The sequence below is a fragment of the Cygnus olor genome, chromosome 1 (genome assembly GCF_009769625.2).
Source record: "Cygnus olor isolate bCygOlo1 chromosome 1, bCygOlo1.pri.v2, whole genome shotgun sequence".
NCBI classification, from domain to species: Eukaryota; Metazoa; Chordata; class Aves; order Anseriformes; family Anatidae; genus Cygnus; species Cygnus olor.
In genome coordinates, this window is record NC_049169.1 from 75,224,267 (window position 1) to 75,247,237 (window position 22,971).

The window sequence follows — 22,971 nt, forward strand, 5'->3', positions numbered from 1 at the left end:
CTTTGTCCCTTTCAGTATTTTTGACATTTCAATTATTTACTTTCAATTTTTTATTTCAGTTTTGTATTCATTTTCAAATCAATAATGGTTCCCTTCCCACACCCAGGCTTAATTTTGAACATGAAGGTACTCTTGCATGAGTTGACTCATGCTTAAAATAAAACACACAAATGTCATTGTAGGAGTGATCTCTGCCACAAAGATAGCACGCTGATGCTGTGCAGCATTTCCTGATACAATAACAGTAAGCATTATTAAGCTGTTTTTCAAATTCTCACCAACTTCCCTTGTTGGAACAAGAATGTTACAAAATGGAGATGCATTAATATTAAAAACTAGAGCATCTATTATTAGCTCTCAGCTGTGATGTAATGCTGTTGATGTAATTTTCAGAGACAGCAAAACAACAGATCTTTATTCCATGAAACTGTAACTTTGATTAAGGACTGCTGAGTTAAGCTAAAAGACTCTCCCATAAAATGAAACAAAACAAAACAACAACTGTTTCTGTCCTTAATGAATTATTTAATGAATTTAAAAAGCAGTACTTTTTCAGCTTTTCCCTGAGGCATGATGGATGCTGGGACAAAAAAGCATTGATAGTAAAGCAAAAGGTCCAGGTTTACTTTCTTACTAGCAGTTGTCCCAGAAGATACACCTTTTGGGTTAAAAGGCAGCTGTCGAGGCTGTTCCATGGTCTGGCCTGTTACCAGAGGTGGTGCGATGTCAGGAAATTTCCACTGTGTATGACTGAAGGAAGATACGCAGTGTTTTGTAGCTGTTTTTGTAGTTAAACTAGGGAATACCTGACAGTTTGTTCCTGTTATGTTAATTATTAGGTTTAACTGATTTTTGTAGTTGCAACCTTGCAACTGGGTCTATCACCATAGGATGATATGGTAAATCATAAAGCATATTTATTATACTCAGATTATATGGGGAACTAGGGCTCTCAGGGAATATAGATTTGTATCAGTTGTTTGTTTTATGTCAACACATTGCAAACTGCTTAGTTCAGCTACTACCTGATGGATCTATTTTTTAATAAATAACGTCTTGCAGAATGAATAATTTATTTCACCTTTATTTTTCCCTCAGAGACCCTTCAATCTTTAGAGTCCATTATGAAACACCCTTTTGTTCTGTATTGATCATATCAACCTCAGTAACTCTAATGTATGTCAAGTGTCTTAACATCATCTCTCATCTGGGAAGGAGTTGTGTGTACATAAATCAGGCTTCTCCACACAGGCACTAATGCTGTAAATTTTTAGGTATTATTTCTCTCACACAGTTTTAACTGTGAAGTACAGTTTTTGGTCATTTCAGGGAAACATTCACACACTCCTTCAGAACAGCAGCAACAGAAAAAAAAATCCCATAGCTGTATGGTGATCAACATGTGATACGTTAAATCACAGAGGCTTGAGCTTTTGCACCGGTGAAAGCTTTTTAGGCATTCCGGGAATTTCTAGGCACGTTTTGTCAGGCAACGACTCTGCAAATCGCCATCTACTTGGTAATCAGATGTCTATCAAGGACCTTTTCCCTGAACAGAAGACGGGGCAACTACAACCCCAAAGACTTTGTGGTAGCTCCCAAAACCACAGATGAATGGGGCGAGGGCTGAGCGGGCTCCGGGACCCCGCTGTGAGGCGAAGCGGGGGCAGACCCTCGCCTCCTTGCGGCCCGTGAAGGCCGCGCTGCGCCGGGCCCACAAAATGGCGGCCACTCCTTCAGGCTGCGCGGCGCCGGGCGCTCGCGGGGGCGGGGCCTCGGCGCGTCTCCCTAGCAACTGCACCCCCCAACCCGTGCGGCCATGGCCCCGCGGAAGTCCTGCCGCCGCGCGTCCTGTTTCTTAGGGAACGGCGCCGGAAGGGGTGGGGCGGGCCAATGGTGGCGGGCGCGGCCGGGGCCGCGGCGATTGAGGGGCTGCTCTCTGCTGCAGGTGAGAGCAGGGTAGCGCTGTGCGCCCCATCTCCTGCCCCAGCCCAACCTATCCCGCACGGCCTGGGGGCTGCCGCCACTGAGGGAGGCGCCCGGCTTCCTTCCCGCCGGCGCTATCGCGATATATCGTGCTGTCGCGGCCCTTCCCGTGAGGCGGGTGCCTAGCCCGAGGTCTCCTTGCGCGCCCGCTCCTGGAGGATAGATCTAATGGGGTGGCTTAGAGACGTGGCATGCAGGTTTTAAGGCTCGTTCACGTTTTTAGAGTGTGCTTAATTAAGGCTTTTGTAGCATTTAACGCATTTCCTTTTGAAAGGAGGATTCTATCTCATGCTGACTAATCCCTGAGCTTTTAAAACCACAACAAGGTGGTGTGTGGTACTAGTGAGTCACTGACTGTGATTCAGATGTACTTCAGCTCAAGTAAATGAATCCTTTTGCTTCATTTATTTTTGTTTTGGTAGTGTCTAGAAGGCCCAGCAAAAAGTCATCGCCTTGTAGAACTGTGTGTTGTATAAGCACACAAAGAAGGCCGCAAGTCTGCATGTGCTCTTTTCCATCTGTTTATTTAGGCTTGATTTCAACTTGTATTACCAATGTGAATGAAAAATAAGTGGGCCTAAAACGCTTCAAAACCAAAGCATAATAGTAAACATCTGCCTTGTGGAATTTGTCAATTTAAATAGACTAGGAAGGAAAAAGTGGGAACGCTGCATCGTGAGCTATGGCTCTTGGGAGGAGGGAGACTGAAGCGGAACGCGTCTCCACATCCAGTTGTGGGAGCTGAAGACCTCTTGGGGTGTCTTAGTTGCAAAAATCATCTTGATTACCTTGATTACTCATCTCTACTGGTGTAATTACTGCATTTTTGAGTTTGACTTTTTCGATGGAAAACTATAAGTGGAGGGAGCAGTAGATGGTGTTATGTGCGTGCATACCTCTGCTCTATCCCCCTTCCTTGCATGGCAGCTTTTGTTCTTGGGAGAGGCACATGCCAAAGAATGTGCCTTGGGCTCAGATTTTCTGCTGAATCAGTACTCATCTGTAGTGGATTTCTGGGTAAGATAGCTATGAAAATTCACTAGGCTGCAATTTTAAAACTCATTTGTGGAATGTACACAACAATTGAAATTGCTTATGAGAGCTGTCTTCCCCTGACATTAGTATTATCATTTTCTCATGATAGTGCTGTCAGAAAAGCTTCAGCTTGTCCTTTGGAGAAGTAGAAATTGTGGATGTTTGGCTTATCCTCACACCTTCAGTGCATTTGTTATGCATTTATTTCCATCTTTTAGACCTGGCTTTTTTTTTCTTTTTTTTTTTTTTTTAAAGAGAGAGGGCAAGGCTGTAGCACAATATATATGAGGATGAACAAAAATAACCTGAGCCCCCAGCATAAGGCAGATGCGTATAAACGAGCAAGTTCAGTGGAGGATTGCCACGGGGGCTGAAGTGCTTGTCTTTTGATGAGGAGCTGGGGGAACTGTGCTCCTTTGGCCTGGAGAAGAGGTGACTTTTGTGGTCATGTAATTGCAACCTTCCTGTACCTGTAAGGAGGTTTTCCAGAAGGCATAGCCAAGCTGTTTGGGGTGCTGAAGGGTGGGAAGATGGGAAACAACAAGCACAAGCTGAAACAAGGGAGGTTCAGGCTGAATCTGGAAAAATCTTTTCTCCATGAGGGCAGTTGAGTGGTGAGACAGGATGCCCAGAGCAGCTGTGCTGCTTTTGTCTTTGGAGGTTTTCCAAATGTGCTTGGATAAAGCTGAGAGCAGCCTGGTCAGACCTCATGTCTAACCCTGCTTGGAACAGGAGTCTGCACTAGGGACCTCTTGAGGTCCCTTCCAACAGGTCTTGAGATCGTAAGGGAGGGGAAAGGACGATGTGGACAAGTGAGAGAGATCTAGTATAGAAAGTGACATCTAGATGTCATGAGTTGAAATGCAGCTTGTGAGGACTGTTTTAATAACCTTAGGTCTGGGAAAGTCTGCTTTCAAGTGTTTATTGATACCAGCTTATTGCGCCCCAGCAGCTAGAGCAGAAGGCAAAATCACAGCTACATGAAATACAGAGAAGACAATAAAAAGTTAGTAATGTTACTTTGGTTCTTTTCCTTACGGTACAGCATACTGTTCCTTGAGAGTGTAAGGGTTTTTTTTGGAGACTTCTATTTAGTTTGCAGTTGGTGAGTGAAGTGATCCATGTGAACTCTCCTGCTTCAAAACAAAATTAAAAATGTAATTGCATATAAGTCTTGGTTAGAAGTGATAAACAGTCTGTGCTCTATGCTTTTTTTTTTTCCATAAACAGCACCCAGTAAACATATGATAGTGATTTCTGTCGTTAGTGTGTTTAAGGAGAGATGTGAGCTATGCGCCCATTCATAAAAAGTGAATTGGCTGGAGAGCATGGAAAATCCTTGTAACTAGAGTTGTTCTGGTTTGTAGTTGTCCAGTTGACAAATGTGGGCTCTCAGTCTGAACTTAGGACATTCTTTTCCTTGTTTTTTAACAGTGTTTTACTTTTCCCATCTTTCTGAAGTTAAAGTGCTCTCTAGGTTCCACTTCTCTTCCCCTTTGACTGTCCAGTTTTTTTTCTCTCCTTATGTTATCCATTTCACACCTTTACACTGTTCTTTGCTAACAGGTTGATCCTGCTTTGGGATAATGGCAGGAAAAGTAAAGTGGGTAACTGACATAGAAAAATCTGTATTAATAAACAATTTTGAAAAAAGAGGCTGGATTCAGGTGGCAGAAAATGAAGACTGGAATTTTTATTGGTAAGTACATTAAAATAGCAATTTCTAAATTTGTGAAGTATTTTAATGTCTTCTGTTAATACCATTAGTAATATAACAAAATGCATATTTAAAAATAAAAGATGCACACATTAACTTACTGAAGTGTTCCTAAGAGCATAACATTGTTTCATTGCTCCTGTAATTTCTTATGCTATTGCTGATGTTTTGTTGAGATTTGTATTAGTAGATTTCTCCTCTAGCTGTGTAGGCCTGCTAAAGTCATTAGGTTTCCTCAAGACAGGAGGTCCTGTCCTCGTGGATCCTTTCCTATGCTAATGACCTTGTATGTCTTTCCAGTTTCCCAAAGATTTTGTCAGGCATTGGAAAGTCACTAACCTAGCAAGATGACAATTGCTTCTGAGGATACCATTTGTAAAAACACCAGGGCAAAGGCTGTAGCCAGTGGTGTGTTTTTTGTTTCGTTTTGAAATGTGATATCTGATTTTATTCAAACTTCTTGGAAAAAAAGTCTGCTTACTGTATACTCTACTGTAGGAGGGGTTTTGTGGCCCAATTGGAATTTTTGAATGTACCTTTACCTAAATTTTTCTGACAACCTGATGTAAGCAAAAGTACGTGGTTCCAATATATGATACAACATTCTTTTATTAGTGTAGCAGAGGTTTGCCCTGTTACCAGAGTGCAAGCTCTTGTAGTAAAGGCCTTGAGAACTGCACTCGACTTCTCCTCATAGTAAAAAGTTATATGCAAACTAATTTTTCAACATTTCAATGCTGAAAGGTGAATATGAAATTAAATCAAGGTAATGGAGTTTGTCTAATACAAGACTGCAGTGCTGTGCTAGGATGCAGTAATTTATTAAATGGTAGAAACAGTACCTCTTCAGGTAAGCCAAGCCATTGATATCGTCCCTTTCAAATATGACAGAATGGCACTTTATACTGCTGAATGTACCTTTTGTTAACCACTTATTTAAATGAGTAGGAATATAGTAATCTGCTTGTGCTTTTGGAATGCAGCTGGAGGGAGGAGTAGGGGAACAGGACTCTCATGCAAACTGTTGTTACTTGTTTTGTTTTGTTTTCTTCCTGAAATGATAACAGCAGATTGATGGCGTTCAGGAAATAATCTTAAATTTCCAGTGTGACACCTTTAGTACAAAAGAAAAAAAAACTTTGTATTTGTGGCTCTGCTCTTATCTTTTGTGAAAAATGAAGTAGATAACTGATTTGATGACTTGGTCACTGTAGCTCTCTGCTCTGGCATTTATGGATGCTTTTAGCAAGATCTGTGATTCACCGTTCATGTACTTGAAGTACTTTGGAATTCAGATAGCAAGGTAGTCAGTATGAGGTTGTTTTTGGGGCTTTTTTTTTTTTTTTAAGAGGAAACCTGAGCTTCCAGAGAGCAAACCAATAGATTTAGAAAGATGCCTATGTAGTATTTGGGTGCATATCAGTCATTTGTAGGCCCTGCTGGGATTTGACCTGTCTGTCATCAACAAGCCAGAGTCCACTAGGTCCAAGCTGTCATTTTACTTGCCTCACCATCTGCCCAAATTTGAGTAGCAGAGGGACTGAGACAACCTCTGGCAGGATTTCATTTGGTCTTGCTAACAGGGGTTCAGAGTATGTTGTATTGTCACTGCAGCAAAGTATTTTACTACATAGAGCAATGAAAGAGAAGTGTGAAAGAGGGAGAAAACAGTGAGAGGGAGAAGATGAAGTGAAGGTAACACTGTTACAACTTTGTCCTCCTGGGTCCTGTTTCTTGAGAAAAGTAATCTGGTATCTGTCTTTGCCTTCAGGATGAGCGTACAAACGATCAGAAATGTTTTCAGTGTGGAAACTGGTTACCGCCTTTCTGATGACCAAATTGTCAATCATTTCCCCAACCACTATGAGTTGACCAGAAAGGATTTGATGGTAAAAAATATCAAGCGATATAGGAGAGAACTTGAGAAAGAAGGAAGTCCTCTTGCAGAAAAGGATGAAAATGGAAAATATATTTATTTGGGTATGTGGTTCTTATCAGCTTTAATCTTGTTTACTGTGTGGTCAGTGACCTGTTGGCATTGTAACTTGAAACAGCAACAGAACAGCACATTAATGTACAAATTATTCTAATTTACACGTTGCTAGTTTTGTGCAATGAATTGAGTAAGAAAAACTGCTGCTTGCAAGAAGTATGTGCAACCAAAGCTGCCTGTTTTTACCAGGTTGCTTTTGGAGACCTAAAATTGATGTGTTTGGATCACCGCATAAAAGTAATCTAGTTGCAGCACAGCTCAATTTTCTGAATTTCTGAAGTGTTCCAACGCTAAAATGACTATCTGCAGATGCTCTGTCACTAACAGTCAGTTAAATAGAATAAAGTGTACTCTATCCTAAAATTACTCTGTTCTGCAAACATAACAGCCTTCTTTCCCTGTCTTTTCCTCCCTTTCCCTCCCCACAAACCTGCCATTAGAGCATAAGGAAACACAAGAGTAGGGAAAGTGATTAAAAACAGTATTTGCAAACATTTAATATGAAATTCTGTATTTTCAAAGCTTTTCACAAACCTTGTTTTGAAGGATAAGGGCTAATATTTCACAAATCGAGAGAAGTAGAGGTCATGCAACCTATTCAAGAACTTTGCTGAAATTAGACACAAGGCAGGACTAAAAGATTGAACATTTCTGTTTCTGTCACACTGGGTGTTTCCTCCACTGTGTTCTTACTAGTACATAGCACTGTTCAGGGAAGAGAACAAATCCAGTTACTATGTGTGGAAGTTGTATTTAGGCTTGGTTTGGTAAGTAGTAAGGTTCTTAATGAAGACTGAACTTACCAGTGCAGCATTAGCTGAAGCAACATGGGCTGAAGAGAAATGATCATGAAATGATTATTTATAAGCATAAGGAATAATCATGAAATTATTATTCCTAAATGCAAGGATATACAGAAATAGATTTGCATATGTATCTATAACTATTTTAAAGAGGGAAGTATTGTGGCATTAAGGTATTTTGCTATAAGATCAGTGGTGGAACTGAAGGGCCCTAAAACTTCATATCAGAAAGGGCTGGAGTTTCTTTAAATCAAAAGTGAAAAAACATTATCTGGAAATCCTATACTGGAGCAAAAACTAAAATAATCTTTTGTAGAAAGGTTCCAGACAGAATTGAATGGATAAACTCTTCAGAGGAGAAATTTAGGGGAAGTTGGAGAACTGGTAATGACTGCTAGAAAATGAAGTTTAAAAACAAATAAGAACAAGCAAAAACAAACAGAAAATCCACCACCACCACCATTGCCCCTCCCCCCCTGCAAAAAAACAAACAAACAAACAAAACCACAACCAACCAAAGGAAAAAAGCCACTACCCCCTCAAAACAAACAAACAAAGTAGGAGTAGGAGTAAGTTGGGAGTAAGGAGAGCAAAGTTGTTACAGAGGTCGGAAAGCATTGGAGTGAAATAGAGATGGAGACATTGAACTGATTTACATCTGGGGCAAGTGGAAAAAAAAGCACTGTTCATCTGTGTAAGAAAGAAGCATTGCTTTATGGATGAAACAGAATAATCTGATAGCGAAAAGCAAGAAATATTTTTCTTTAGATTTCAGCAAGCATGGTAATACTGGGTATGGGAGCAAAGAATGACTAATGGAAGTTACACAGAAACAAAAAATACCACATCCAAAGAGGAAACATCAACATTAGGATTTTTGCATATACAGAGATTTGAAGAATGATAAAAGCTAGCATATGAAATCGAGAAATTTTGCTAATATAAGTTAAGTTGGAATGGTGTCTAATACTCTAATTGCACATCATTTAAACAGAAGAAAAATAATCCATATGAATTAAAGTCTGCTAATCTGAAATTAGCAGCATGCAATATTTAGCAATTCTTTAAGTAAAAACTATGAACCAAATGAGATTAAAAAGCAACATGAGTTTTCTTGAAGGTGGATCATGCCAGATTGGAAAAATTGAGAACCAAGAAATTATTTTTTACCCTATATTCATGAATAGTCTTCTTAGATACAGTGTCCTTAATCGTGAACCTTTTTTTTTTTTTCTCTTAACTCAGATTTTGTTCCTGTTACTTTTATGCTTCCTGCCGATTATAATCTCTTTGTTGAAGAATTCAGAAAAAATCCCTCCAGCACTTGGATTATGAAACCTTGTGGTAAAGCTCAAGGAAAAGGAATATTTCTAATCAATAAACTCTCTCAAATTAAAAAATGGTCTCGAGATAGCAAAACATCTTCGTAAGTGCTTAAAGACTAAACCCTTTGTTGTACTTTGTATAATCAGGTGAACCACATGAACATGCTAGTTGTCCAATGCACAGGGAAAAGTATTTCATTACTATTGCTTTGTCATTATAAAGTTTTGCATTTCATCTCAATTATCTGGCTTCCTCCTTCAAACAAGTCTTAGTAAGATTTATTTTGGTGTGAGGAGGTATAAAAAACTGTTTGAATAACTATTCTCTATAAAAAATGCTTTTAGTGTTGGATGAATAACATGCAAAAACAAATTGTTCTGCTCCATAGTGTTAAATAACAGGAAGTGAGGAAAAAAATCTTTCCCTGAGCAGTTTGTATTTAATATGTATCAATTCACTTCTTAAACTAGTACAAAGGAGGAATGTGCTTTTAGGAAATAAAGACGTGATCTATTTGGAGCACAAAGTAATACGCCTTACATTGGTGACCTACTTCCAAATGGATCTAACAGTTTAGCAATCTGTGTTTTCCTCTGACTAATGAAAGTTTTGATTGCACAACTAATGCTATTTTTTTCAGTTATAAATTGACTGGCTAAACCTCCCTTGAGTATTTTTTTCTATTTACCTTGGAATCTGAAGAATGTCACAGTTTGAAAGCTAGCTTTGCAATTGCAAGCCATGCATAAATACAAACACTCTAGGCTTTGACTAACAAAGGTAATGTAATATGTACTCTTTGCTTTTCTGAACTCTGATTAGCTGTAAATGCTCTCAAAGGAAAAGGCTGGTTTGTAGAACTGCATTCTGAGTGGCTCAGTTTGCTACTCTGTTAACTTCAAAACTGAATTTAAATGGAAATCTCAGCCATGTGTTTTGTATTAACTTTTTTTTTCTTCGGTATGTAATGATGGATGCCAAGCATGTTTTATTAACCAGTATAACTTAAAACATTGCATTGCCAATAAGATACAAGATTTCAGTCAATTCAAAAGTACAGGCTGCTTCTAAAGAAGAAAAAGATCTATCATGTTATAACATTTACAGTTGTCACATTCTGAAAGCTTACTGATGTCTTACAGGTTTGTATCTCAGTCTTCCAAAGAAGCTTATGTGATTTCTCTATATATCAACAATCCATTACTAATTGGAGGAAAGAAATTTGACCTTCGTCTGTATGTTTTAGTATCTACCTATCGCCCTCTGAGATGTTACATGTAAGATTGTATATGTTTGTGTTTTAATGTTTAATGTAGTCAAAATAATGTTGCCATTGTTGCACAAAGAAGTTTAACATGTACATGGTGTCCTGGGATGATCTTTTCCTTACTTCCTACTGGGGTTTAACACACTTTAATGACTTTTTGCATTTAAGGTATAAACTTGGATTTTGCCGGTTTTGCACAGTAAAATATACACCAAGTACAAGTGAATTGGATAACATGTTTGTACATCTTACAAATGTTGCCATTCAGAAACATGGGGTAAGTGTACTGTGTTCTTCGGTGCTTTTTCATAGGAAGACTGGTTTTCTTGAATTGTCCCAAAAGTTTGGAATAAAAAGGCTTTTTGTCATTTTTTCATCAGCTTGCAATTAAATTACTTATTTGATCTTTAAATAAATAAATTGTAAAAGACTGTAGATAAAATATATGCAAGATAATGAGTTGCAAGCTCTGTAATAGACTGTGATATCATCAGTGTTGACTTGCAGTAGTTGAAAGCAATTTCTTTCCAAGTCTCCTGTCATTTAAATGCTAATATGCTCACTTAGCAATTCTGTCTATGAGCAGTGGAATTAATGAAGCCTGGTTCCTGTGGATTTGTATTTTATAATGGCACTTGAATATCTCCTTCCTGATCTCCCCTTCCCTCTTTCTCACCTATCCAGTTAATTCAGCTTTCCTGTTTTCAGCACTTATTTACCACAGTGCCTTCCACCTTCTTCCTATGTGTCGTTGTCGTGGTGTCGTCCCCCTCCTCCCCCCCGCTTTCTTTGGTGAAAAAGGGAACATGCAGTTGTGAGTTTAGTGATAAATGTTTGCTGCCTGGCCAGCTGGTGGCTTCCTCTTGAATGCACAATGATGGAGTTCTGCCTGAAGAACAGTTCCGTCCTGTAATTTGCCATTGATGCTCATAAAATATGTGGAAGCCTGATAGCTTTGACAGCATTTCCCTCTGTCAAAATAGGCTAAAATTCACCAGTGAAATGGGTGGACATGCAGTATCACTGCCCAAACCTTGTTCCTTCAGGGAATTCACTTGATAATGGCTGTCCCTTCTGCATTTTTAGCAGATGTCTGTGATTTGTAAAACATGCCTCCATAGCAGGGATTAAAACTCCATTGTTTTACTTCCCAATTTTGTGGGGTTTATTTTTTTAAGAGCATTGAAAATACATACATATATGTATATGCACGCTCATGCACAAAGAAAAATGTGCCTTGTGTCTTACTGCTTTGTAAGTTATAGCAGAACTGTTAGCAGTTATAGCTATAACCTACATATAGCTATAGCTTATAACTGTTATAGCAGCATAACAGAACTGTTTTTATCCGGATATTCCTGTAACAAAGGTGTGAATTGTAAATGTCACCTATGGTGGTAATTATTAGCTAGAGTAAGTGTCAAAATGTAACACTTTTAGCACTGCAAATATTTTCTTGCTCAGATGCTGATTTGTGAAGTGCTTCAGAGATCTTATGATCTGACAGGGCACACTGAGTTGCGGTAAAACAGTTCCCGTACAATGTAAGAGCATAAATCATGGTGCTGTTGCCAGTAACAGAGAAGAGATGAGGCATGGGATATGCTGCCTATCCCATTATCATGCACCCTTTCATCTTCTACACCAACTAAAGTATTTCTCCCAAGAACTTCAGTATTTCTCCCAAATAAAAGTAGAAGTGAAAATAAGTAGTGAGGTCATCTTGAAAGAAGAAAGGACAACAGAAATGGGTATAGAAGTATCAGCATAAAAATGTAGAGTCATTACTGGAGCATTTGAAAGATTTATTTTTTTTAGAAATGTTGAACCATTAATACCTGTTGAGTCTTCCAGAAAGAGGTGAGAAAAGTTTAGCCACTCTGTCCCATCTTTCCTTCTGTTTTAAACATGTCTGCAACTTCAGAGGCAACTAAGCTCTACAATTTTAGAAGAACCACCTAATTTGAACTGTCAAGTGATTTATCAAAATTATGATGAGGTCTGGAAAAGCTCTTAGTTTCTAGCTTTTCATCTCTACTCTAAACCCTATGTGAACCCTGGAGTTTTACTTTATTTGTATCCTACAAGCTCATGGGAAAATATCACTAAATTGAAAAGCTTATAATTCAATATCAGGGAGGGAGAAAAAGTAATGTAAAGGGAAGGAGGGTAATTAAGTATACACATTGTAATATTTGTGCCAGAAAATATAATTCTAAATCATTATTCACTGCATGTGTAATGCAAAAAAAAAAAACCAGTAATTCTTCTATTTAATTTTCTGTTAGCAGTCGTCCATGTAGCCTGCAATATTCTGCTTTGTTCTGATATTTTTAATTAAATAGTTGTGACCATGCAAAGCTCTATACTGTTGCAATCTATTTTCTGATCCAAACCATTCAATGATTCTATTTTGATTTGAGTACTTATTCTGAAATGCAAAGTGGGTTGAAACTTTGACCTCTGTCCCCTTTTTGGAATCTGTGGTCTTAAGATATTTTTTCCATGCAAGTCCTGAGAACCATGTTTCAGATCTTTATTTGTATAGTCTTTCAAATTTACTATGGGGGAAGCTGTAGAGGAGAGAAGGAAAAAAAAAAAAAAAAAACAACCAAACAAAAAACTAAGAATAGATAGAGGTTTCTCTGACCTCGTTTTACAAGATGAAAGGTTTCATTCCTATGAGAACTTTTTTCTACTCTAGGCATTCAGTGTTTTATAATTTAGCAGGCATACAATTGTTCTTATAAACACTCAGAGGAAAATCTTTAAAAAGGGATAAAGTCCTTGTCCTGAGAGCTATTTGAGGACTGAAAATGTCTTTCCATTAGTAAGAACACCATCAGTTTGCTTTGGTCCTTCCGTTTAGTGAGAATATCTTGCAGGACGTTGATAGCCTCTGAAAAGACAAAAATATAGCAACCTCCTTTTTTCCCTTGTTCTGTTTCAGCAGCACTTAATGTGTTTTCTATAGCAAAGTACTGAATTACCTGAAAAATTGTTTGAGAGTAATTCAGGTGTTATTTCACTGTCTTCATTAATGCAGCTGTTGTCAGTAGTACCATTAAGAATATACCATGCTTGTCTTTTGGGGAAACAGACAAGTCATATTTTAAATGAGTAAACCCAGATAAGTGCTACATTTTAGAACTGCTAACTTTAGTGAAATTTAGCTATTATTAACTATTTCTCCAGAGGAGGAAAAAGGTTCAGTCCTCTCTTGTCACACTTCAAAACTTAGATTTCCCAGTCGAAACTTAGATTTTGCTATTAAACTGTTGAAGTACTTTTTTTCTTTTAAGTCCAGCTTTATTACTTGATTTGTGAAGTGCGATATAAACATATGGCTATAATAAAAATGGTTGTTCATGTAGAGGGCAGTTTAAAGATGAAGTCTGCATAAAGCTGTAAAATAGAGTAAAAGCAATTTGATGAGTTTGTTTTTAAAACAACATTTGTATGCAAGTATAAGTGGGCTTTTTGTGTGGATGAAACAAAACTGCTGAACAACTTCAAAATCTTAGACTAAATTAACTGTGCAACTCTTCAGGATGATTACAATCATATCCATGGAGGCAAGTGGACAGTGAGTAACTTACGCCTGTATCTAGAAAGCACCCGTGGAAAGGAAGTGACAAACAAATTATTTGATGAAATTCACTGGATAATTGTGCAGTCCCTGAAAGCCGTTGCGGTGAGTACTGTTCTGGGAATGCTGCTAGTGTAGACTTTTCATAACCATGCAAGTGAGCTTGCCACCAAAAAAATCCTTGAAATCTGTTTCCTGCTATTTGAATGACAGTGTTGATGCTGATTCCTGCAATTCTGTGATCTGTTGATTTGTTTGAGCTGGGTGAACTTGAATCTTGGGTGGGTGGGCGAGCTGTGTGTGCATATTGAAGAGCTGAATGAATCTCTCTCCTTCAGGTCTCTCTGAACTATTTAATATGACTTGATACTGCCCTTGTGAATAGTATTAAGCTCTGCCAAGGCTCATGATGTCATTTCAGCAATAACAAATGTGTCAAAGAAAAAATAGCTGTGGAGGACAATTTATCAATCAAAATGTAAGGATATTAGTTTAGCAGACTTACGTAACTTACTTTCAGCTCTTCTATATACTAGTCACATAGTTATCATGAACTGTTATACTCTTACTTTTTTGATTTAAATGTAACAGTCCTCTGCTTGAGTGACCTTCGAGTGTTTGGGTAATATTCCATGATTACATAAGAGAGCAGGTACTGCTCCATGGGTCAACTGGGGTAACTGAAGAGCTTATTGCTGCCAAGAAGGGCTGTCCTGTTCTCAAGTGCACGGTCTCGTCATCTTTTTTGGGCTGGTCCTGGCACCATTGGGAGTTGAATCATCTCACTTGTCCAACTGAAAAATTACTATTTTATTGATGGGTTGGTATTCTGCCAGTGTTATAAGCTGAATGACCTCACTGACGGATCAGATGAATGCCAGAATCAGCACAAGAAAGAGGGACAAGATTACAAAGCTAGAATCGGTGGGAGGTGGGGAAGTGGGGCTCACCTCAGCGTCTGCTATCCAATCATATTTGAAAACAGATGCGAGAAGAAAAGGTATTTAATCTAAATGTTTGCAGAACCTTAGGAGAAGAAAAGTGTTTAGAATATAGAGGATGAAATGTTTCAGTCAGCTTCAGTACTTCTTTGTGTCTGAGAATGACAGATGTAATAAGAGATGCTCTTTCCTCTTACCCCTCTTTCATTCTCTGAAGAAATGAAAAGCTTTCATTATTAATGTAGGGGAGGAAATCATGTTTCTAACCTGTTCCAAAGGTTTCTTTAAAAGATCTGATGAGATTTGTATAAAAGTCTTGGCGTGCATACTGAAAATCCTTTGCAGATGCTGGAAAATTGAGTGGAGGATGTGTATCTATGTACAACATGATCCTTTGTCTCTCTTAGCTTTCAAGATCGTAGATGGCTTGAGCTAATAATAGTTTTTAAAAATATCTGGTAATTGTTTGACCTTAACTTTCTGCAGTAAAAGAAATGTCTTTGAATAAGTCTTCCATCTCTGAAGTTTAAAGAATTTATGTTTATGTGAAGCTGTGTTATGTAAACTTGAAAACTTCCCAATTTCTTCAGATATATTCAGGTTTTAGATATTCTTACTGCTTTTGAAAAATGGGAGAACACTTATTTTAAATCTGGAAGCATGATGGAGAACTAATGTAACTTAGTCCTTGGCATTAATGCAATCATTAATATTGAAATATGTACTTTGGAGTTGCGTGTGGGGAGAATCCTGAACTTATTAGTAAGCTTATGTTAGAGTTACATTAGCTTATGTTGTAGAAGATTTGTAATCCAGTCATGTCACTTATAGCAAATCAAGTGCGTAATCAGGTTACTTACAAATTTGTTGTTCTTAATACATTTTTGTCTTTTTTTTTAGCCTGTAATGAATAATGATAAACACTGCTTTGAATGCTATGGATATGACATTATCATTGATGACAAGCTTAAACCATGGCTAATTGAGGTAAAGTTACACAAAATATGGAAATAACTTCTTACTAATTTTATTTCACAGAGTAAAAGAGTACAGAGAAATCTACTTGGTTTTCTCTTTTTAAGCTTTGTCTTTCTGTTCTTCAGGTAAGTGGATTAGGCAAAATGTCAGAAAGTAAAATAGACCATGTGATGACCAAGCTAGTGTGTGCTTTTTTTGTTTGTTTTTTTTGTGTGTTTGGCTTTCTGTTTTGTCTTCCAAATCCGGAGCATCCACACAATTAGACTTCAGAGGCAGTCTGAATATTAGCAGCCCTCTTAGTTAATGTATCAGTAGCTGGAAAATTGACATTGGCCCGATGCAGCATAACATTGAGCTTACCAAGTCTTGAGCGCTGTCATGTCATTAGTGTTGCAGGTTAGGAGGAAAGAAAGGAGAGGCATATACAGGATAATTGGGATATTTGGAAAGCTTCTTTTTTCACATAAATTTCTCTTTAGTGTATTAACTTTGGATCTGTGTGTTCAACAAAAATTTTATCTAGCCCTCTTCCTTCTTAATCCTACTGAAAGTGAAAGAGCAAAGCTGTTTACTGTTCTGATACCACTTCTTTGTAATAAATGTGGAACACAAGAGATATGTTAAAATTAACCCCACTTTTAGCCTTAGCTAAAAAAAAAAAAAAAAATCCAATTTAGTGCTCTGAATAGAGAGGGAGCATATGTGTTTCTCCAGCTCACAATTTAACAGGGGAGAACTTGGATTAAGAACGTAAATAAAAGCTGTTTAACTAGAATAAGCCTACAGATTCCTGTGTGTAGCAACTGTTGGAGTGAACCAGGCACTGAAATTTATGGTTTTGGTATCCATGGGAGCTTAGAAAACTAAACAAAAATCTGTCTTTCTGAAACCTGGTGAACTTAGTCTCAGGAAAAATCTTCAAGGCCTTCTGATGCTGCAGACATGTAGTGTTATTTTTTTTAAGTTAAAAAAAAAAAAAAAAGCCCAACGGGGGATTCCATTCAACATCTGAGGAACTGAAAGATGTGCTTAGAGACGCTGATTCTTCATTTCCCAAATAGTATGTGTAGTCATCACACGTGCTGTTTAGAGAACTGTACTACCCAAAAAATTGATGCTGCCTTTTTTTTTTGTAGGTTAATGCTTCCCCTTCTCTTACTTCCAGTACGGCTAATGATCGCATCTTGAAGTATAATCTTATTAATGACACACTTAACATTGCTGTGCCAAATGGGGAAATTCCAGACTGTAAATGGAATAAATCTCCACCAAAAGAGGTTCTTGGCAATTATGAAGTCTTGTAAGTTTTATCAATGTTCTGTATAAATGCAAATGTTTTTCAGTTGCTCCACTTTTTTTAATGTGCAGTGTAGATCACAGAGATAAAGTAAACTTAATTCATTCATATGGGAAAAATGGACACAAAGATAGCACTTCATTTTTTAGGGCTGCATTAGCAGCTTTGGAGGTGGGAGTACATCCTTTATCTCCAGAGGGAACTTAAATTGTCTAATAAACCGCTGGGTGTAGTGAGCTTCCAGCAGCTGAATTTGAGGGATAGAAGCATAGAGAGCATTTGTCTTCTACATACGTAGAGTTTAATTTTCTTGAGTGTAACATACAGATTGTAGTTAAATAGATAAAATTTGTATCAAATAGCTATTACCTCTCAGTTCATAGAAATGATGCCACTTAATTCTTGTCATTCATGGATGTAATAATAATAATGCATTGCCAGGTATTTTTAAAATTCCGCAATCTGTATTACAAAGGGAGAAATCAAGGAGATGGACATCTTTATGTTGGAGTGTCTGAAGGATTTATCTAGGATGCAGAGGAACACTTAAATACCATGTTGATGACAATTTCTCATGTTTATTGAAAGAATGTTCAGATAGGTTCTCAAGCCTATTTATATTACAGTTGTTTAGGATGTCAGGAATGTGGTATGTACACAGCTGATGCAATAGTTCATACCAGTTTTACACTCTTTTGATATGTTAGTAAAATCAGTTATATATGTAAGTGTCAGCTGAATTATGATTTAAATTTCAGTTAATGTTTTATATGTGGTAGCTACAAATACCTATACAACAATGTAACTAAACATATATTATGCCTGTTCTACGACTGATCTACAAAATATTGTAGTATTATCTTTTGATAATTATACATCCATAGCCAATTCCTGATTAAAATTTCCATAACAACTGAGAGGTAAGTGTATACTGAGGTTATCTGAGACTATAATGTGGTTAGATATTTAAAGAACTACTTGTCACTGTGGTTAAGTGTTACAAAATACATGTCATCAAATGCATTTAATTTAAACACAGTTTGTTCAGCTCATTCTTTCCCTACTTGCTCACTGATGCAACATTGGAGTTTTCTGAAATTGCAGTTAGCAACCCTCTGTTTGAAGCAATAACTTAAGACTTCATTAAATGGCCAGCAGATAGATGTTGTTGCTCAACCACAGGTCTGTAAAGAGCAATATTGAGGAGAAATACAGAAGAACATTTCACGCTTGTGAAATTTCACAAACTCAGGAGTTTGACTAAAGCTGCCAAACAATTTGTTGCTTACAAAAAGTAGCTGAAGATGTTTTGGTTGATCTGTATTATAAAATCATGTGGTGGTAAATTTCCTTGAATAATAGCTGTATCGCAAACTATGTGCATGTAAACATTTGCGTAGAATAGCTTGTATTAAATGCCAGTGCTAAATATTAAGCAAAACAGAATATGGAAGACTTGTTGTTTGTGTAGTGAATAGCGGGACAAGGTACCGAACAGATTGTCTTATTTTTAGATATGATGAAGAGATGGCGCAAAGTGATGGTCCTGATCGTGACTTGCGAAGTCGTTCTGGGCAATCCACTGGAACAAAAGGAGGTCGTGCAAGAGATTCGGGAAAGCCCGTATTGACCACCTGGAAATAATGATTAAAAAACCCAACCACACTGGTGGTAGGACAACATCATGAACAAAAAGGCAGTTCATTAACCGATTTCTCTATTTTGCTATGTTATATGTGGGAAGTATTAAAGGAGGACAATACAGCTTTTGAAAAGAAATGAAATATGCTCTAAAACCAGGAACTGTACTATACATGCACTGACTTGCCAATTATAATAATTATACACATGCACGTGCATATATATATATATATATATATAAAATGTATGCATATATATAAAAAACTAATTTCATGCAAGGATATTTGTGCATGTGCTTATAGTAGTTCTCTGAAATCAACGAATTCTGAACTTTTAGAAGCATATATATTCAGACTTTGAAGAAACCAATACACTCTCAACAATGATTAAAAGGTTTCTTTATAAAGATGACAACTCAAAATATGTGTTCTGAAAGAAGATACTCGTTGCTCTGAATATAGTTTATTTTCAATAGTAGCCTATCTCTACATCTATGTAATAAATGAGATCCGGATTCTGTGAAAGGGTGGTAGTGGTGAGGATAAGTATTGCCAGAATGATGGTTGATGGCTTCTTGCTAGTAAAGAAAAAAAAAGTAATGAGAGAATAGTAGTGCATGGAGTCAATGATTTACAAACAGTCTTAAGAACTTGAAAAGTAAATCTTTATATGCTGAGGGTTTTTTGATCGTTTTGTTTTTGTTTTCTCTTAAAATGTTTTGAGCTGATATCTCTTTAATGGTAAAAGTTTCATGTACAAAGGAAATATTTAATATGGTAAATTGATGCATTATTTGACTAGCTGTTCACTTTTATTGCAAGATAATGTATCTTTGGAAAATCAGACAGAACAATTACATACCGTAATAAATCTCAGTGCTTGAGACTGGCTATACATCTTTAGTTGCACCAGAGTCTCTTCCTGTATTTATGCACGTAAGTAGAATATCTGGATATTTTTGTATATTTTGTATGTACTGTAACAAAAATATCGTTGAATATGATAAGCTATTTCTAGTAGCTCTTGTATCAAAATCTGTGATAATTAGCTACCAAAATGTATAGAGCAAAAGTTAAAAATAGGTATTTCAGCCTTCTAACATTGTAGTATATAAATAAACTAGTTGAGTCTGTCAGTGGCTCTTGCTTTCCACTTGCATTTCCACCAGCTGTTTGGCTGTTATTTATATATGTATGGATGTGCAGCTCTGATCATCTCCTCCCCCCCACCCCTTTCTTTTTGATAGTGGAGGATTATGGAGAGGAGAGAAAGACAAAGGAGTCTTGAAGTTGCAAGTATCCGTGCAACCATAATACACTCTAATCTGGATACTGCTAGTGCAGTGATACTCAATTTCTGCCTGCCAGAGCAGGCTAAGTGCTTTTCGCCTTTCTATGTGGCAGGCCACTTAAGTGCATGCGAATTAAACTTAACCTCTCCCATAAGTGTATTGTTAATAACTTATCTTGCTGACACAAACATGGATTCAATAATGCAGTGCTCTTTAAAGAGCAAGATATCAGAGACTGCAGTTAGTTGTGGTGACCCTCTCTTCCTGATCTCACTCCACTTTCTTTTTAAAAACAATGGACTAGTGATCAGGTATATCACACTGCTTTCTCCTCGTTTCCTTTTCCAATAAGCTTTTTGCAGAGGTTGAAGTTTGAAGGCTTAGCTATGTTATCACTTGTAATGCATACAAAAAATAGCTATACAAAGAGAGTTTTATGGAACGAAAGTGAAATGACATGAAATCCTAGGTGATTCAGATTGCCTTTCTCCTTATCAGTAACAAGCAAAAAATAACTGTAAGCAAGCAGGAAGTCTTCCTTTTCTATGAAGAACTTGAAGCCTCATATAGATACGTGAAATGTTCTTGTGAAAATCAAAACTGGGAACCCCCGTTGAAAAATACAATGCTTTGCCTGAATTTGACTAAGGAAAGGGCCGTGGCCTGTGGTAGCTGAAAAAGTTTGCTCTGTGCATGAAACGACTTGTCTGCAGGCTCTGAAACGGGGCGGAGGGGAGAAGGAAACAAAAGCAGCCCTAGCTAATAGTTCTGGGGGAGGAGGGCAGTACGTGAACATCATTCTGTGAGATGTTTGTTTTTACCTTTCAAGGCCATGTACAGGTGAAAAGCTGGTGAGGAGGAGGAAGGGCTGGAAAGGAAAACTTATTGCATGTCCAGGGATAAAATTTTAAACTTTCACTCCAGCGTTCCTTAGCTAAATCTGCTGTTGTAGTAGGACACAAATAATGGTACAATGTGGTGGGTAAACTGATAACAGCCTGGGGCATGCTCCACTATCAGTTGGAGCTGAGGTGATTAGTGAGATGTTTAAACCATTCTGGCATGTGTTTATACTGTAGGAGTTGAGGGTAATTAAAGGTGTGATGTTAACGTGTATGACAAGATGTTCAACCTTGTGTGGATGCCCTCATTCAGAGGTAAGGTGGCTCTTTTTGCTGGAGCCTAATTCTCCAAAAGATTAAAGGCTGTTTTACCTCTGATTGAGACCTCTGATTGAGAGAGCTTAAATGGGCTTAAATCTGAGTGACTGCTAGTAGACAAGGTCATGGATCTGAGTAACTAGCCTTGGCCCTAGGCCAATCTTCCTCTAAGCGCATCTGACTGTAAGATAAAGAAACTGTTTGGGATTTCATGGGAGCAAAAAAAATTAGAAATAGAAGTCCTCAAAAGTTCTGACTTTGCCTAATGTAATAACTTGCCAGGAAGAGCTAAAATAAATGTGCTTCTCAGTCTTGCTCTTCATATGCTCAAGTGATCACCGGCATAACGACAGTATTGTACAAAGAATTAAATAGACGAGCTCTAAACAGCTACGGGAATTGTTATAATGACATCAGTGTAGAAGAAGCTTATTGCTAGAGTTGAATAGAGGGGCTTGCTTCCTGGGCACTAACCTTTCTCCCTATTAATTCTTTGACATGAAAGGCATTAATAAGATTCCCACAGAATAGCTTCTTTATATGGCTTTAGGAACTTAATTAGAATAGAAGAAACAGTATTATCCCTAAAGCTACTTTGTTGCTGTTGGCTTTACAATAGAACTTCTGCCTAAAATGTCCCCATCCCCTGATTCACTTCCTGCTCTAAACTTAGCAAAACAATAGACATTTCACAGAAGAGATATAGTGCTGCACTTCAGCAGGAGCACATGTCAGGCAGAGCATGTTTTTCTGTTGAAAAGGAAGGAGCTTTATTCTGTCGTTATAAAATAAGGCTGTTTCCAAAATAGTTACTGTTCATTTTACATATGTGGAACTATAACTAGGAGGTAACTCACATTTTGTGTGTACTTTATTAAAATAACTCACTCAATCCTTCAGTTCAGTAGGAAGAACTCCATCGCATCTGGTGGGTGTGTGTTGCAATGTAATATAACACCCCTGTCCTTAGCTAGCCATTCTAACCTGAAGGGTTCCTTGACAACAACAAACAAGATCTTTATTCCTGGATTCTTTGCAGAAAATAAATGCGTATAGCTAAGAAAAGCTGACTAGTCATAATTTTGCTAGAACATTTGATTATTTAGAGGAAATAGGAACATAAACGGGTATCTTGGAAAGACATTGTTTTTATGGAGGAGTAGGAAGTTGTTTGAGCTGGACTTCCAAAAATTTTTTTTAATTTTTAATTTGCCATCAAAGCTTAGGCAAGCTTCAAGAAACTTGCCATACTTGAAGCAGTCCATAGCCAGAATGTTTCCAATTGTTTTGATGACATAAAGATATCCTTACCATTGGCAGACAGTCCTCTATGCTTTAATTATTCTCAAATTTTGTACCTACTTAAAAGCATACCATTCACATCTGAGATAGACAATTGTTGTGCAATAGAGGAGTAAGGACACTACAAAACACTGATTAATAACATTAATTTGAAAAATAAGGAGATAGACTATTTCAAATGAATGTGTATTCTGGAAAAAAAATCTTTGAAAGCTGGCCAGTTAAATAGTAAAATTAACTGATGTGAGTGGAATTAAACATTCTGAATTTCCATGTCATTGATTAGCATATGTAATCACTAATGGTAGTGCGTTTGTAGTCAAAATATTGTTTAGGGTTTAAACTTAGGTTTACAACTAAATATGTAACACTTAGGATTTTTTATCTAGAGATAAGTATTCTGAAGAGAATGATAAAATGTTACTGCAAGAGCCAAGAAATAGCAACAAAATTTGCACTGAGTGAAGCCGAGATAAAATGTTGGTACTTAAAAGGACACATGAAATTTCTGAGGACAGCAAAGGACACAAGAAGCATGTTTAAAAATAGATTGTGTTAAAAATAAAAATAACCGTAGGATATTTGCCTAAAATGAGGGAGGATTTTTTTTTCCAGAAACTTCTTGTCTTGTCCCTTACAGCCAAA

The 22,971-nt window shown here is 37.4% G+C and overlaps 1 protein-coding gene across 2 annotated transcripts; it reads left to right on the plus strand.

The window, feature by feature from the left end:
* The first annotated feature begins 1,834 nt into the window (after nucleotides 1-1,834).
* On the plus strand, nucleotides 1,835-19,705 carry TTLL1 (tubulin tyrosine ligase like 1). Of its 2 annotated transcripts, XM_040545071.1 has the most exons (10): nucleotides 1,835-1,948; nucleotides 4,588-4,720; nucleotides 6,510-6,718; nucleotides 8,780-8,960; nucleotides 10,003-10,137; nucleotides 10,296-10,404; nucleotides 13,678-13,821; nucleotides 15,558-15,644; nucleotides 16,772-16,935; nucleotides 18,447-19,705. In XM_040545071.1, the coding sequence occupies exons 2-10, from the start codon at nucleotides 4,608-4,610 to the stop codon at nucleotides 18,574-18,576; spliced, it is 1,272 nt and encodes a 423-aa protein (XP_040401005.1). In that variant the 5' UTR covers nucleotides 1,835-1,948; nucleotides 4,588-4,607; the 3' UTR covers nucleotides 18,577-19,705. The 2 variants fall into 2 exon arrangements, with proteins under 2 accessions (XP_040401005.1, XP_040401006.1); XM_040545072.1 differs by lacking the exons at nucleotides 1,835-1,948; nucleotides 4,588-4,720 and adding an exon at nucleotides 6,369-6,433.
* The last annotated feature ends 3,266 nt before the right edge of the window (nucleotides 19,706-22,971 follow it).

Coding starts and splice junctions, on each gene's coding strand:
- TTLL1 (XM_040545071.1), top strand. CDS start 4,608: ATGGCAGGAAAAGTAAAGTGGGTAACTGACATAGAAAAATCTGTATTA. Junction 4,721..6,509: donor GAAGACTGGAATTTTTATTG/GTAAGTACATTA, acceptor CTTTGCCTTCAG/GATGAGCGTACAAACGATCA. Junction 15,645..16,771: donor TTAAACCATGGCTAATTGAG/GTAAAGTTACAC, acceptor TTTTTTTTGTAG/GTTAATGCTTCCCCTTCTCT.